Source organism: Artemia sp. Qi Xiang Cuo, chromosome 7 (assembly GCF_049724085.1).
Source record: "Artemia sp. Qi Xiang Cuo chromosome 7, ASM4972408v1, whole genome shotgun sequence".
In the NCBI taxonomy this organism is placed as follows: Eukaryota; Metazoa; Arthropoda; class Branchiopoda; order Anostraca; family Artemiidae; genus Artemia; species Artemia sp. Qi Xiang Cuo.
In genome coordinates, this window is record NC_142800.1 from 58,979,049 (window position 1) to 58,997,428 (window position 18,380).

The 18,380-nt window shown below is 35.7% G+C and overlaps 1 protein-coding gene across 1 annotated transcript in view; it reads left to right on the forward strand.

The window, feature by feature from the left end:
• The first annotated feature begins 5,878 nt into the window (after window positions 1-5,878).
• LOC148950502 (ADP-dependent glucokinase) overlaps window positions 5,879-18,380 on the forward strand; it is a 79,477-nt gene continuing 66,975 nt past the window's right edge. The window contains exon 1 of the mRNA XM_089092438.1: window positions 5,879-6,288. Within this exon, the coding sequence (XP_088948564.1) occupies window positions 5,897-6,288 (392 nt within the window). The 5' untranslated portion in view covers window positions 5,879-5,896. The remainder of the gene's footprint in view (window positions 6,289-18,380) is intronic.

Here is an 18,380-nt window from a genome sequence, read left to right on the forward strand (position 1 = left end):
TTTTCCATTATGTGTAAAGTTGAAACGAAAGAGGCAGAATTGATTTTGTCCAGTAGTCCTTTTGCTTCACACGCTGCCTCGCAGTTGGAACTATCAGAGACTGCGGCAAGCACAGTAACAATACAATCAAATCTGACCTTCACCTTCGAAATAGGGCGGACTGCGTAAAACCAGCGAGTCTGGACAGTCCTCTCTAGCTCCAAGACTGTTTGCCCTCTAATACTCTGGGATTCCACAAATAGCTCGTGACGAGTATTGCTGCATGATATAAATGCGTAAAGTCTTTGCACCACAGAGAAAAATTCATAAAGTTCGCTGATATTTTTTAGGCAGTCAGTCAAAACCAAGTTTAATCTGTGGGCGTGACAGTGTACATAAACTGCATGAGGCACCTTCTCCCTAAACTTTGCTTGAACTCCGTTAAATTCCACACTCATAAAGGATGCGCCATTATAACATTGGGCAATACACGGCATCGAATCTACACCAAGCTCTTGTATAGTTTCACAAATCGAGGTGGATAAGCTCTCGGCGTCTAATTTGGGCATGTGATAGCAGCCGATTGGTCGCTCCACTACTTTTCCATTTGATATGTACCTGAGTAGGATCACTAATTGTTCTTTTCTAGAAACGTCTTTTGTCTCGTCGACAAGAATAGCAAAGTAATTAGCTGATTTTACTTTTGAAATAATATCTTGGCGCAAGGCATTTCCTATCAGTGTAACTGCGTCATTTTGGTACTGATGACTGCAATAGTGACCATATCGGCGCTGTAACTTGGCCTTCAGCTTTTTGTCGCCTTTAGACATTTCCTCCATCAATTCAACCAAATTACCCCAGTTTGCAGATGTTTCTGATTCATCATGACCCGTCAAAGCAAGACCCTGGCGGCCAAGAAAGCAAATAGCGCGAAAAATGTACTTCACATGATCTGTATTTTCCTGAACCCCTTGAGATCTGGATTGAATTAAGGCATTCGCTATAGATTTCGAAATATCAGTACTCATTATCTTAAATTCCGTCCATGCTGACATACAATGCCTATGTCTTTCAGAACCATCAAGTTGCTTTAATAGTGCAGAACTGTCTTTTCACTTGCAAAATCCTGACTCAATGAGAGCCCTTATTCCAGCAGTTTCTCCAGCCCTTAGAGTCCCCATAGAAAAATGGTGGCAAGCAAAACAAAACAAGGAATTCAAGTTTTTTTAGTATTCAATCCATTCATAAGTCTTATAGTAATATGCACTGAATTTCCTTCCGTTAGAACTGGAAGCCAGATATCTCTCAAGAATAGGTCGAGCTGGTTTGTCATGAAGCATCCTAGAGATATCTGAGAGAGTTTTTTGACTGCTACTGGAACCCGCAAGGGGTTCAGCGATGCAGACCGAACTTTCATGTTGATCTGAGCCATTTATTGTTCCGTTTGTTTCTGAAATTCTGTCACAGGTGGGGGAATTTATCTCAACTAACCCAAGACTTTGGGAGCTGACACTATTGCCAGTTTCTAGCACTAAAGTTTCTTCATTTTTCTTCCGCATTTTCACCGAAAAAAAAATCCAAAGTTTGTTGTCGCTTTTTACTCATAGTTTGATTACGATGTAAACCTTGCTTTCTGCTGATAAAGTGTTTACTTTGATAAGCGCAGCCAAATCATTCAGAGTTATGGGTTCTCGCGGAACAGGCAGAAGAGTCTCTCATTATAAACTATGTGTTTTATTGTACTAAGTTTATGTACAGTAGTTTAAGATAGATGCAGTTAAAGGAGTAGTAGACAAGGACTTCTCTCAGACACGGCAAGAGAAGAACTGAAGAAACGCGTAGAAACTCACTTATAAAATCACTCCCATACTCCATGGTGAAACTACCCCGCTTAAAAAACCCATAAACCAATCACTTACATTTCCTGTTCACGACAGTCCCATACACGCCAATGGGACTAGTCATCCCATAAACTATTCAACAACGTCAAGAATCTGCTGACTAAAACCCCCTTGAAACCCTAGAACACATTTCCTTTCCCAGCTACTAAAAAAGGCAACATACAAAATTCATAGTTTACAACGAATTCTTCACAAGAACAATAACGAAACGGGTACTGACCAGTGTTACCAACACCTCAAAACAAAATGTACCACAAATTTGCATGAAAAATGTACCAAAGACAAAAAAATGTACCATATCCCAAATTTTTTTCCGCATGTTACGCGTCGCGTAACACGCGGATCGTCGATGACGTAAAGTACTATCTATGAAAATTTTGCATAAGACATTTTCGTTCACTTTCTTTCTCCATTCCTTTATTTTTTCTTTATATTCTAATACAGTACATTATTCCTGACAGTACTTGAAGAAATTGTTCGTAGTAACATATATTACAACAGAAACATTTTATTAGAGGTCAACAAAAGTCGTTGTTTTTCGGCCATTTACGACCATTTATAAACTTGGCAAACTTTAGCTAACTTTTTCAAACTCAAAACGAGCAGAAATTAACATGAGTAGGGCTCAAAACCCTTATGCCTTCCCAAGGCCGGAACATAACTTGCACTTTACTGAAAAAATATAAATGTTTTTACTTTAATAACTTTAATAAATCAAATAATATCAACATTTTGATTACTAAACATCAGTATATTTATATTAAACTGAAAATGCACATTCATTTGTATTTTTTTCAGTAAGTGTAAATTATGTTCTGGCCTTGGGAAGGCATAAGGGTTTTGAGCCCTGCTCATCTTAAATTCTGCTCGTTTTGAGTTTGACTCGCTTTTTTATTGTAATTTTTGTTCTTTTTGGGTTTCATTTATTTATCGATGCTGATTTGTGGTAGTTTCACGCTTGGTAGATTATTTTATTTTATTTTTGCTCATTTTCGGTTTAATGGAGTTCTTTACTTTTCTTTGAAAAGCTTATTTTTTGGAAATTTTTTTTTAATTAATTTAAGTTCGTTTTTTATTGGCATAGTCTTTTCAAGGAAAAAGAAAATAAAGTTTAAATCTTTTCGTTTTTTTAAGACTTTTTAGTTTGGCCTGCTATTTGTATGTCGGAGAAAAATTTTCAGCAATTCTTAACAACATGCACCATTTTAAAAATCAGGACACATATATTAGTGTTTAATTTAGTTTCATACCTCCGCTAGTTGACCTGAAATAGAAAACTTGATACCATTCGCAAAAAAATCTGTTTACTTTCTTTGATAGCTTGGATACATTTACGCTATTTTCGTTTGGTTAAATTTTAAGAGCAGAAGTAGCCACGAAAGTTTGTACATAATACCCTCAGTCGTTCTTGGGATACTGTTGAGATGCCTTATTGTGAATTAGCATTAACACAGTTAATTTTGATTTAATCTTAGAGCAAAATTTAGTTTTTAAACATAATGGGCAAATGGGAGGGTGGGCGTGGGAGGAAGATTAGTTGTCCTCCAATCACTTTCCACTATTAAAAAGGTCATTAGTCATTCTAATTTCCAATCGAATGAGCCCTTTTCCAAGTTTCTACAACTCCTTCGATACGAAGTGCCCTGGTCTAGTACCCTGGTTATAAAAATGAGACTGCAATAAGCGCTATATTTGAAACATGGATGGCTGCAGGGTTGGGGGGAGGGGTGGGGGGTTAATCGGTGACTATATAGTAATTATGAGGTAACCAAAAGAAAGGAAAGTATAAGGGCTGTTTTTTCATCCATTAATGTGCTAAAATCTTGCATCTTTTGTCAGAAAACGCTTAAAAGTGAAATCTTTGAACTAAGATCTTACATCTTTTGTCGTTTTATGCAAACGTCTATCATATAAATCGTATATCATATATCATATATCAAACGTATATCATAACATATATTCATCATTCTGCTCTGATCAGCGGTCTGAGAACAAAGATGAGTATACCCTTAAAGTTCTCTTACCATTGTTCTATATGGCAGAACAGTGGCGGTCTTCGGACTTTTTGCTAACATCAGTGAGCTGTAAGATCTTAGAACAAAGATGATTTAAAGAACGATAATCTTTGCAGAAAGATGTAAGATCTTAGATTAAGATATTAGTGCTAAAAACGGGCCTATAGTAGAAACAAACAATGAAAAAAAAATGTATGCGTCGAGGCGGTATTTTCCGCCGGGGGGGGGGGGAGGGGGTATTTTTCGATGGTATTTTCAGCGGGGGTATTTTCCGCGGAGGGTATTTTCCGTGGGGGCACTTTCCGTGGGGTATTTTTCGTGGAAGTATTTTCAGCGGGAGAATATTATCTGTTTTTTTCTGTGGGGGAATTTTCCGGGGGGTAAACACCTAAGACCTTAGAATCAGCATGAAAAACCAATAATATATCAATTGTAGCCGAAATTTCTTTTTAATTTAAGTTTAAATTTGCTTGTTTAATTTAGTTCTTGTTTGTTTTAAGTTTTAATGTTGCCTCATATGTATAGGTTGAATTTTGTCTATTTCATTTACATATCTAGAAACCGCAAACAATATTTGTTTTTAAATATTATTAATGAATTGCTGAGGTTAATGACTTAATGAAAAACTGCCACTGGTATTTACAGTTCACATGTGTTCACTATTTTTTTTTTCCCATTTTTGAAGTTTTTGCCGAAATATCAGCAATAAGTGTTTTCAGCTATGGTTTCCAATCCTGTGCTCTGGCTTTAACACCTACTGCGTAAAAGGCTTGATTTACTACGCAGATCCAAGCCCTATTTGAGCCTCAAACTGAAGCTAAAACATATTTTGACTCCCGAATTTTCGCAACGAAATTCCATTTTGTTTTTTTCCCCAAAATTCCCTGAATCTTGAAAACTTGTCCCCCAAAACCCCCGAGTTTTTAAGGCATATCCCCGAATTTCAAGATTTGAGAGCAGAAGCCCTGCTTGATACACAGAAAGATGTTTTTCAACCTTTGGACGCCGGAAGTGAAGTGTCTGTTTACGAAAAAAGGAAAATAGGTGACTGCTTGTCTGTCTCTTATTTCGACTATGCTGAAGAGATCAAGGTGAAATCAAATATTTGTAGATTAAAGAATACAAACATAGATACAAAAATACTGAATTGTACCACATTGTACCGTAATTTTGTAAAATGTACCATGTTTTGTGGAATTGTACTAAATTGTACCAGTAAAGGTGAAATGTACCAAAATGGTACAATTGTACCACATTTGGCATCACTGGTACTGACCACATGAAGCTTAGTTTTGAATGAACCCTACTCAGAAATAAAATAGTGTAGACGCGCTCGCTCTTAGACATTTCAAAACAAGATTATATAATTAGGGCACCAGTTTGTTGGTCGTATTTATTGGACCAGTTGCTGGTTTAATATAGCACATAGCTAAAATTGAAAATAGCTGTGAAATATCAATAAGAAGTTAATTTTAAAATTCTAGGGGGGACCTTGGCCCCCCTGCCCCCCCCCCCCCCTAATTGGCGCCCCTGGAAGGAAACATTCCTATGATAGTCAATATTTAGATCTAAAGACATGGAAGTTACTGAGGAAACAATATAATTTTTGTCCCACGGATTGTACAAAAAAAGGCTTTGCCTTTACACAGACTATTATCTAATAGTCTAATTCATCCATGACCAATTTAAATCCCTTTTCTTCTTATTTGGTTACGTTACGCATGTTAAGTTGAAATTTTTTTAACTTCGTAATTAGCTTAAGTTATGGAGCTTAAGTAGGCTACGCTACGGAGTTTACGGATTTTAAGTGAGCAATTGTGAAAGATCTGTTTAGCTGATGTGAAACCGGCATTTGGTATTGGTTTATTTGAGCTCCAATAAATAATTAATGTCACCACATGAAAACAGTTTGTGATTTGCTCTTCGGTCTTTTAGCCTAAAGTGACCGTTCGTTGGCAAAATAACCCGACTTTCAGCAGTAATTTTTAAATTTCAAAAACAATGAATCGACAAAATGTCAAAAGACAGAAGCAGACCAAAAAAATAGAAGACAGTGAGACCACAAGGGAGTTTTCTTTATTAAACCCTTATTTATTAGGAACTATATTATTAGGTATTGGACTATATACTGTGACAAAATTCAGAGGTGACAGAGAAGGCCATATACTGAAGTATTTAGAAGCCAAAGAAAATGCTTATATTCCTCATAACCATCATATTGCCATTGGATTTGGTGCTTGCCAGGATTTATTGGTTGATTTTGACAAGTTTTTTCGAGCTTTAGACTTGGGCCCACCCAAACTGGGAGATGAGTCACATTTCCGCTCTATTAGAGGAGATGAGGAACTTAACAAAATGTTTGCCTACTTTTTTTTAGCTGGAGCAGCTGCAGAGTAAGTATAAATTTATCTAAAAAGGTTAATAGTTCATTTTCAATCTACTTCTTTTGATAAGGTTATTTTGAATTTTTAGATGCTTATACTTTTCTAGGCCCATGCTTGGTAAATTTCAGTTTTTTTTCGATTACTTAAATAGGTAAAAGATAAAAACACCACAGAATCTGTCTTTATGCTCTTTACAAATAATTACTATTTATATAAATTTGATTTTGAGCTCTTAAAGTGACACCTTCTTCCACTGTTATATTGCATAGAAATTAGATTGTTTCACAACTGAAGTTTTCTCAATTTGATTAATAAGAATTAGTTTAGCCTTAGCATTTTAGCCATAAACAATGCTGAAAATTTTAAATTGACTAACAATTAATAATGAAGCCTAATTTTGGACATGTTTAAAGCTTAAGTTTAATCTTAAAATATGCTGTCCAATCTTGGACAAATAATTTGAAAGTTTCAACAAAGTAGTGTATCTAAATCACTGACAGACTCAGCCATAGAAAGACTTAATCTAAGACAAGCATATAAAGAGGCAGAATAATTATTTTTAAATAGATTACTTCAGAAGTAATTTTATTGAAATTTGAATAATGAAAAATGGAAACTTTATAAGATTGTAGTCATCTATTCCCAACTAACACTAGTCCTAACTATCTAAACATATATACATCATGTCCAAAATTAAGAGCATGTTCTAGATTGTAATCAAGATAGGGGAGGTTAGGGCTGACCTAGAAACAGGGTTGGTCTGGACAATCAAGCATGAACCCTTAGTGGCTTAGCAAAAGTTCTCAAAAAATCAAAATAGGTGCTCTATCTATTACCCTATTATCATGCTAATTTGGATCTAGATATGCACAGCCTTTTGTATCCTATTTTGCAAAAAGGGTTTTTCAACATAATTTTTTTTTCAAAGGTCTTTGTTTGAAATTTAACAGAATAGCTCAGGCTTATTTGCAATAGAATTTTTACAGGAAAACAGTAGCTCATGTAGAAAGGTTTTATAACAGATAATTAGGCATTATCTATTTAATTTTTTTTCCAAATTACTTTAATGTTGCAACAGGACTCATAAGGCTAGGCTATACATGACAAGTAGGGGTTAGTTTGGACACTTCTTGTCTGTCCAAACCAAACCTGTCTCTAAAAGGTTTGTATTAAGATAGAAACACACAGATAAATCCTTGACAGTAAGTATTTTCTACTAAGTAAATTTGAAATACTTTTAATTACATTCACTTTTAATAAGATTGCAGCTATAGCTGCAAAAGAGTCAATCAGTCAATCAAAAATGTATTACCTACTCCAGAGAAAAAACAGTAGAGTAAAACAAAAAAGAAAAGAAGAGGACAGACACTGAAAGATTCATAATGTAAATAAAATCCCTTTAACCAGTATCCAAAATAGGTGAAGATCACTTAAATTAAAAAAAACAAACCACTTACTCATAAAGACCAATGCTGCAAGCTGTTTTCTTGTACATTCTCCCAAAAAGGACAGGCATGGCAGACAGGGCATCATTAAGTGACAAATTATTTATGAGGTACTGATTTTGGGTGCACCTTGGGAGGTACATCAAAATTTTTCAAATTTAAAATAATTAATCTGCAACTTTTTCCTATCCTTTTTACAGAGGTTGTAATTGAAACCACATAGGTAATAGATAGCAGGGGCACAATATGCACTATATAGGTGACCAAGTATCTTCTGGTTGAACAATCTGCAATTAAGAGAGATTTTACTGTAGGCAATCCTGATATTTATTAATAAATGAGCAGGTTGGAGCTAGTGACCAAGCAAAAAAAATACCTAACCACTTAATACAGTCCTTAGAAAGAAGACACAAAGAATTGTAATAAAGATAGTGACTTGACTTATTATTAAAATACATAAATTCACACTTAGATTTATCAATAGACAGACCTGCATTACTCACTGCAGAAGACAGTGTTTTAAGATTTTTGATAAGACATTGGCATGTACAGCTGACTAGAAGGGCATCCTCTGCATAAGCAATATGAATAATACCTGAATCTTTATAAAAATAACTTGACAAAAGACTACAAAGACAACCTCCTAACACACATTTAAAAATGTAAGGTGAAAGCACTCCTCCCTGTTGCACTCCCTGTCTGACAGAAATCAGATTTGAAACATCATTATTCCATTTAATATGGACATTTTTAAGACTATACCAATACCCTAGTAATTTTACAACTGACACCTATTACCTTACCTTAAATCACAGCTTGGAGTGAAATAAGGACTTTTGATCCTGTTGAATCACTCCTTATGATGACTGTTGTAGTTGGTTAAGTTCTGGTGCTTCCCAGTCAAACTTCCATGGTGTATCTTTCCACTCAGCATGCAGATGGCATTTGAAAGCATCTGGTGATTCAGCAGCAACAGTGTCCTCCTTGAGATTATTCCAGAGGTTCTCAATCCGATTCGAGAAGAAATTGCATCTTGCTCCAGTTGTAGCATGATGTTTGCGGATTTGTCTAGGGTGTCCTCGTGTTTTGTGGGAGGTGTTGATCTCCAGGATCTCATTTTCTTGATTGGTTGAGAGGAGTTTGTGCGCCTGGATCATGTCTCCACGTTTCTGTCTGTATACTAAGGAGGGGAGGTTGAGTTCCTTCAGCCGTTCACTGTATGTCTTGTTTTCCATGCAGACAATCATCTTAGTGGCCCTTCGTTGGATTTGCTCAAGAACTGCCTTGTCCTTTTTGAATCGAGGGGTGGCCAGTATTGTCCCCACCTCCAGTCTAGGTCTTACTAATCCTTTGTAGAGTTTGATGATTACGTGTTTACTCCTACTGGTGATGCTGTGTTTGATGATGCCTAGGGCTCTACTAGCATTGGCTGAGATTTTTGTGAGTGGGAGCTGAATTTCAACTGGGAGTCAACGATGACGCCAAGGTCACTCTCCTCCTGGACAGGCTCAATTGTGTGGTGACTTCCAGAATTTTGGGTCATGAGGTACTGATGTTTGGGGTTTTTGTGTCCGAAGTGTATGACCTTGCATTTTTCTGCGTTGAATTACAGCAGCCATCTTTTGACCCAGGAGCAAATGTGGTTGAGATCAGTTTGGAGGGATTGGATGGAGGAAGAGGTGTTGGCAGGACCTATGAGTTTCGAATCATCCGCATATAGGGTGGTTTTGTTGCTGGTGATGATGGGTAGCTCATTTATGTAGATGTTAAACAGGGTGGGGCCCAGGACGCTGCCCTGGGGAACCCCACTAGTGACTTTGATTTCGTCAGAAAGGACATGGCTATTTGGTCCAGTTATCACTTTCACTTGCTGTGTTCTGTCCCTCAGAAAGTCCTCTGTCCAACTGACCACTTGTGGACTAACAGATAGAGTAAGTAGCCTGTGTAGCCTATCCTTAATAGGGAATATAATGCTTGCAAATACACAACATTATCAAATGCACCACTAATATGAATCTATACAATAAATAGAGACTGGTGATTCATTACAGCATGTTTCATGATTTTGCTTAAAAGAAAATGTGCCTAGCTACAACCCATGGTTTTATAGAAACCAAATTGAAAAGGAGTGAAATCACACTTACTTATTATATGTATGAGGGTTACATATTCAAAAAGTTTGCTAAATACACACAAAAACCATTATTATTTATTTGTTTATTTATTAATACCAAAATATGGTAAGCTTTAACAAGCTTGTCACACTAAACAATTATAAAAAAAGTCTTGATTTTGAATTATAGGGCAATAACTAGAGCAAGAACTTCCAGGCTTACCACACTTGAACATTGAAGTGACAAGACCTGATAGAAAGATGTCAGGAACCACAGATTGAGCAAGGCACATTTGAAAAAGCAACTGTTTATGTGATATTAGAACTGGGCTCTCAAACATAAAAAATTTTGAGCAAATTCCATCACTATCAAGATTTTCAGATATTTTTTTGTTTAATAGCCTCTTGTACATCATTTAAGCTGACCGAGACTACATTTTCCTGTGACAATGAGTTATGCGAAAAAATTGCACTCAATAAATTATAATATAACTGATTCAAAGATTCAGCACATCTTTAAAAAACATTTGTATAATGCGACACAAAGTCACTAATATCAAATGATACAATAACATCACCATTTGTAGACCAAAAAGGCTTCCTTGTACCATTGAGTACACACTTCACTGGGAAAGCCGTTTTAGCTGCAGATTTTAAACAGAACACTTTTTCTGTATAGTAAAAATTCAAATCTAACTTTGCTTTGGGACTAGGGACAGAACACTGGAAAAGATGGTAAGGCGTTTTGATCAAGGAAAGTATCACACAGAGTATGGAGATGAAGAATACCAGATCATAATGGTTCCAATTATATTTCTTGTGCCACTTGCCACTGTGTCCTGCTAGACAATTAATTGTATTAGAGAGACAGGGAACAGATAAATTACAAGTGAGGGGTAGATGATTGTCACTGATTTTGTGTGTGTCAACATGAATATCTGAACATATAATTGAATTGCGAGATACTATCACATGGTCTAAGTTAGAAACTCCAGAACCTCTTTTATGAACATAAGTGTAGGGAAGGTCCTTGGTAGCTGTATAATATCCATTTGTTAGAGTATCTAAAAGCAGTAATGCTCTGTCAGAGTTCACAAGAGGGTCAGTATTGAAGTCACCTGCTAATAGCCAAAGAAGAGACATGGAACTCATGTCATTTAAAAGTGTTTTTAAAGTGTCACAGGCCTTTGCGAATGAAGACAGCGAATTTGCTGTTTTTCTATCGTAGGGCAAATACAGATTTATAAAGACAGTGTTTCCTTTTGAACCACTAAGATACTTTGGCTTGAGAATATGTGGGTTGTGACAATTGAGCTAGACCGTATAAATAAAGCTAGGCTGCCTGATGGTTGTCCATGGTTTTTAGCCATCTCTGTAGTGGAGACATGGTGAGACAAAGAGAGTTTGAGACTAGGCAAATTTACTTTTGTTAGAAAATGTTCTTGCATAAAAACCACACCATTTTCAAGTAATTCATTTATTTGCTTATCTTTGTCTTTGATACCATTTATATTTAATGATGCAAACTTCAATAATTGCATGCTTGTTTTTGGTTCTTGGACAGGGCTCCTTTGAGAACTGGACATCTCAGGCTATACAAAACATGGTCACCTTTGCAGTTTATACATTTTGCTGGGGCATTGCATGGTTGATCTTTTGAATTGCTGTGTGACCCAGCACAAAAAGAGCATTTTGCACTGGTAGCAGGAATCTTGCAATAATCAACAAAATGATCAAGAGATTGACATTGGAAGCATATTCTTGGCAGGCACTGATAGGTCTTTATGTGTTAGAGTTCATAACCAATATAGAATCCAATACTCATGGACCTGTCAAGAGCAGTTTTATCAAGAAATTCAAGACGGAAAGTTCTCAAGGTCCCGATTTTCAAAGCATCAACCACCCCAGGAAAAAGAGATTTTAGCTTGTTGCTTTTAATATTTTCAGGATTCCACGGACAATACTGAAAATCTTTTGGTCTATCACTTTAGCAGTAATGTTAGGGATGTATTCACAGACAGCCTTGGCAAGTTCTGATGGCGATTTCTTGTCACCAGTCTATATGATCCAACGTTTTCGAGCAGGATCAGACCTTAGAGACGCAATTCCTTCATGGCCTACAGGACTGTCCAATTTGGCTTTACATAGGTTTGAGTTTGGCAAATTCACAAATTCAAATTCAGGTGGATTTTTCAGTATGGCAGCATAAGTTTGCTTTTGTGGGTCAACATTAGAGTCAGCGCGGTTGCCTTATGATTGCACAGATGTGATGCCCTGTTCGCAAAATTGCTCAGCAAAAGAGCGTACTTCAAGCAGACATTGGTGAACTGTCTTATTTAGATTAGCATAAGCATCAGCAGGAATAACTGGAATGTCACCAGGGCAACAAATAGCAAAATCTGGGACAGGAATTTCTGTGTCCTCACACCTTTTCAAGGCAGACAAAATGTTCATTATAACACTTAAGCAAGCATTAGAACCCACACGCTTTCCAATTACCTCACCAGGAATGCAATTTTGTAATATAAGCTTTTTGCCGGCTAACAAAGTTGAATTATCAAAGAATTTGACTGCATTTTTTATGATTATGTCATCTGCAAGGCACCTTTCTAGGCATTTCTGAACAAAATTCAGGACAGGGCAGAAAACAAGTGTATCAGCTCTCCAAAGCTCTGCCATTTTAAGGCCAGGTGAAAACCAGGGTTTGAAACACAAAATGTGTCAACTCAGAAATCACAAAGTCCAAAGAATTTGGACTTGGAGTTTGTTGTTCAGGTATATTTGATTATTTAATTCACTATTCAAATATTTTTGTTATTTCTCTCATTTTATTCTTTTGTTTAACTTGATTAATTTTAATTTCACAGCAAAATTCTTTAACAAACCCTTAAACATGAAGGGAATTTCAGTCAAGCTTGCAATGATATTCGATTTTAATGTAAAGTAAGTTGATAAAAGCTTGCCAAACAGGTTTGTTTAATTTTTACTAGGTTTGTTTATTTTATCTTAGTAAACAATTTTTGCTAGGAATTTAACATAAAGCCATGAACTCATATAGATAACAATATGTAAAAGACATAAAAAATAAGAGCATCAATCATTTGGTCAGTGCACTATCATTTGGCAAAGAAAATGGAGCATAACCAGAGTTGCCACCCATAGTGATTTATCACTATTTATAGTAATTTTTTCTTCAAATCAGTTCTGAATTATATTTTCTTCTGTTAAAAGCTTTGAAAGTAGAGTGAATGGTGGATATGAATACACCCTCTACATCTGCAAATAGAACAGATATGGAATCATTGAAAAATAAAGAGGTAGGTATAGATTGACTATAATTTTCTAAAGGGAAAAAAGAAATCATTGAAAGAGAAAATAGGACTTATTGCTTTTTATGCTAGGATATGTAATATAGATAGATAGATTAAATCAATTGTAACTTGATGATTGAAGTGGCTTGGGAGTAGGGGCGGGGGGGTAATGGTTTTAATCTGTACTTCTAACATCTAATTGAAACTCCAAGAATTCTCCAAATTCTCTTATTTGTAATTGAAACACCTAAAAAGTGCGGTTAACAATTCTTTAAGTTTTCGGATCTAATGGCTAACATATCAAACAGTTTCTGGTGACAAACTGTAAGAATGGAGCAAAAATAGTAACCAAAACTCTAGAAATTGAATTTTGATGTTAGTCAATACATCATGGGCTTATTATGTTGATTCCAAATATATGAGATTCATCAAGCTTAGTTTTACCCATAAAAGGCTAAGAAACTGCAAAAATTTGCCAGAAAGAGGGAGGAAACATCCACTAGAAGTCAAAGAATCTTAATTTAAATCAATCCATCAGATTTGGCAAATCAGAGAACCTACTGTAGATGTTTCAAGCCCCTATCTGCAAAAAATGTTGAATGTGTCTTACTTGCTAGAAGAAAAATCATGGAAGTATTATAATTTGTTTATTTTTCTCCCATGGCGATTGTATCAAACGAACAGTCCCAGAATATTGGGAGAGGGTTTGTTTGAATGGAAATTACAATTTTTGGTGTCCCTTTTATTTGAACACAAAGATTGGACAGCTAATAGCCCTCTTCCCACCTCCCTTTTTTCCCCAAAAATTATTCATTCAAAAGTTTGAGATAGTCATTTTGTTTAGCATAGTTGAAAGGTTCCAAAACTATACCTTTAGATTTAACTTGACCCACGCAGGCCCTGAGAATAGGTCTGGGGATGAAAGTATGCCAAGGATACTAAGGATAATGTACAATTTATGAAAACCAGTTTCATAGCCACAAAGACAAATAATGGGCTAGAGAATGCATTGAACTTGTATAACTTGGGCTATATGTTTGCACTTTAGGGAGGTGCAGTAAAGGTAACTTAAGTTAGTTTACCCCCACACCCCTCTAATGTGCAAATATATACCCTAAATTATATTATTATACAAACTAAAGTATTATATTTTCATCATATTTTGGCATATTTCATTAGGATTAACATAACTTTATTTCTTGGGTGTATTCTTTATAATTAACAAGTACCTCTTATTTTTTTATTAAAGAAGCAGTAAGACCAATGCTTGTCAAAATTTGTGAAGGTCGGGATACATTTTTTCCATGAACATACAAAAAGGCCATTTTCAAAATTGTCACTAATGTCCCAGTAATTATACCAGCTCAACTAGAGGGGAAAAGAAAATAGTTTCTATATTTTTTTGGGAAAAAACTGAGATTTTGAATTAACAAGGAAAAATAATAAAAAGAAAAAGCAAATATTTCAATTAGATCACTGATAATCAATTTTCAGTTCCTGGGGTATAAGCCAATAGTACCAATTCCGGAAAATACAGGGAGAAAGCAAGGATCTTGTTCTATTCTCTGCTTAAAGATGCAAAAAGGCATTTTTCAAAATTTTAAAGGTAGTTTTTGCTTGAAAAGGAACAAAACGTCAATCTAAAGGTATTTTCCCATATCTATGGGGTAATTTTACCCCCTTTCTGTAGCTGCGCCTGTATAGAACATGGTAAAGAAACAAAAAAGTTATTAATTACAATGATAAAGAGTATTATAATTGTAGTGATTTCTATTCAATAATCTAGTGATTTAAGTGCCAATTCAGTGTTTTTTCAAGAATCTTGTGATTTTGTTCTCGCTTGGTGACAACCCTGAGCATAAACATTCTATTTTCAAGGCAGAAGAAGAGAGACTTCTTTCGAAAAATCTAAAAACATGCTATATTATGATTTATGGAGTAACAGCAAGTGAAGCCAACAAGCTTGCCTGATTTCCTTCCTAACCCCAAACTCTGTTGTTACTCTCCTAGACTGGTAAATCAAAAACCAAGCACATCAAAAGACTTGTTGATCTTATTTTTAGATAGAAATGGGGATTATCATTCATATCCGTCAAAGTGACCAGTCTTGCATGAGCGAGTGGCTTTAACCTCACTGTTTTGGATTTTGAAAAACTTTTGAGTTTTGATTTACATTTTAAGGAAAAGTACATGCCTGACAGGATATAGAATGCTGATGGGACAGGGGTTCCAGCCATATTGCATCCATGTTGAATTTCGGCCACTATGGTGTTAAAGGAAGTTTCACACATCTCTGCCAAATGTCGTTAAACCAAGACAACAGTCCACTTTTGCATTGCATCTAGTGCCACTATGGCTCTGGCATATATTTGCCTGTGAGTCAACCACCAAGCTTGTATGTTAAGTAACGGGTCACCAGCAGTGCTAGGTTTAACTAACTAAAGCAGAAGGGTCAACAATAACAATTTCTTTGAATCTGGTAAGCATTTGTGGAACTTCAAAACATGCCTTATTCTTCTACATCTAGATAACCACAGTTCCAACAATGGATTTCAACCTATGAACTGGCTTTACTCACTTCACAGTGTTTCCTCGAAAAATTTATACTGGAGAATATTGTGCCTGCTTTTTGTGCAGCATGAATTCTCCCATTCCACAAAGATATTTTCTTGGATCAAGGTTTTTTGCCCACTGTAGTAACAAGCAGACTAGTAGTTATGGTGCCTGAAAATCCAAGTTCCTTGACGTTGTCCAATGCCCCTCAGACCAAAAGAAGGCCTATAGTCATTTCTGAACATGTTAAGCCTTTCTCCTGTTTGTCCACTTTTTGCTTACTGTTTTCAACTTTTGTTACAGTAACATGGAAGACATCAAACCATTTGATCCTGATTCAATAGTAGCAAATAATTATATTCTAATGAAGTTTGTGCTTAGCAAGTGTTGTGCAGAGATTTTTTATGTTGCTTAAATAAAAAGTGTCAATCAAGGTTATTTCAGGGTTCCTTCATTAGAGAAACTGGACAGAAATTTGTGTTTCCAGAGATTCAGTATAAGGCAGATGTCAGTTCAGACAGTATAGTTTAGAAACTTTCTGGCCCACAAAACTTGGGAGGCACAAAAAGAGCTGGCCTAGAACTAGTCTTTGATAATACTCTTAGTCCATACAGACAACACGGAACTGGATTTTAATGCTTTTATCGCCATTTTATATACCTGAAGTCCTGTTTTTTACTATTTATAACTTTATACATATTTAAACAAGGACCTCCAAATATAATAGTTTAGCATGGTACCCAACCCATTACTAGTGTCATCCAATTCCATGGGCAGAGGGTTGCTTTGGACAATTTAAAAAATGAAAAAAAAAATCTCTTTAAAAAATTGAATGGCTGTCTTAACAGATACACGTTTTACAGTGAAATTGGTGCTAAAGAAGAAGCAGTGGCTTTGAAGATATACTTTTTCAAAATATTGTATCGACGCCAACCACGACCTCCCATGTTTGTCTGGGATTAGCTATTGTCCAAGCACCACCCAGTCAAAACTTTGACTACTGCCAGTACTTTGAGAGTTAGGAACTGCCAGCTGTATAGACTGCTAAAATTCCCTTCACAAATTCCTCTTTTATTTGAAAATTCTTGAAGAACTGAAGAGCAGCAATCCAAAGCTGATTTATAGGAGAATCAAATTTAGGGTTGGAAATAATGGTGTGGTTAGGCTATGGAACTCACTCAGTGAAGAAGGGAAGGCTGCTTAGAGTTTAAATATTTTCCATCGTGCAGTCATATGTGTCCGATCCTCGAAGCTACTGACAAGAGTGCATGTTAATTTGTTATTACTATCAATATAATTCCACATTTTGTTTGAACTTTGGAGCTGATATATGCAATCAAAACTCAAATTGCACTGAAATAAAGTTTAGTTATTATACTTAGGTACAATTTTCAAATACTTGTTACTTTATAAAAGCCAAAATTATAAATATTATTAATGTAAAATATTAGCACTGGCTTTGTACATGAGACATGATTTAAATAGTCTGGTGTTATTCTCAAGTCGGTTTTAACATAATCTATACTTAATTAGCAACACGTTTTGAAAACTTTGTAACATTTGAAAAGCATAGTAACCTTAAATCCTCAGTTGTCGAGTCTTGTTACAGGGGAAAGAGTTGGGTACAATTGATATAGACTGCAGAATCAAAGAGCAACTTTGTCTTCTTTCACTGCCAAAATATCTTACCATGGAAGATGATTTAAATTAAGTACAAGCAATATTAGCTCCCAAAAAGAACATAACAAGATCAATTTTTATTTATATTGATTGTTCTAATCTGTTGAAGAATCAGTTTCTAGTGGTATCTATGTCTCAACAAAGTAAGGAATAGAACTTGAGAAAGAAAGTTCAGTGCAGTAAATTTTTTTTTTTTTTTTTTTTTTTTTTTTTTTTTTTTGCCAACACCCAAGTCTCTGAGAACAAACAAAAGCTTCTTGAGTCTTGTATATGCTGGTATTTAGATGTTGTTGAATATATTTTCTTATCCGTATGTTTTTACTTATTGCAAGGATGTGTGGAATCAAATAGAATTGTGTATTTGAAACTTAGTTCTATGGTAGCAGTATGGGTAGATTGAATATTCAAACATTAGACATGCTTTGGATGGACCTCTAGGTGATTCACTAGGAATAAAAAAAAAATCAATCGCTACTCCTCCATTTTCATTAGTTGTATTAGAATAGATTTATAAAATATTCAGTTTTTTTTTTTTTTTGCACAGATGGGACCCACTTGCACTCTGAGTTCAGTTATTGGACCCTCTTCCCAAGATAGTCAGGGAGAAAAAAAAAAAAGAGAAAATGCAATACATTTGGATGCTTGGGCCAAACAAAAAGCAGATTGTCCCTGATTGGAGTTGGAGGAGGTCATAAGGATGTATCTAAACGAAATTTGTAATGAAAGGTGATAAAGATTGAAGCTTTTAATGAATGGGCTAGAGGAGGGGCCATATGTAGCTGTGATGTCCTAAGGTGGCTTGATGCTGCAGTAAGCTGTTAGTAGTAGTAGTCACCAGGAGGCAGGGGTGCAGCTTGGGTTTTTGTGTTTGGGGGAGGGGAGGGGGTAATATAAAGAATGTGCCAACAAAATTGTCAAGTGTCCCAACAAATGCTGACACACCAGCTAAATTAAGCTATAAACATTAGCTAAATTCCAAAGTGTCAGTGCTGCTTGCCA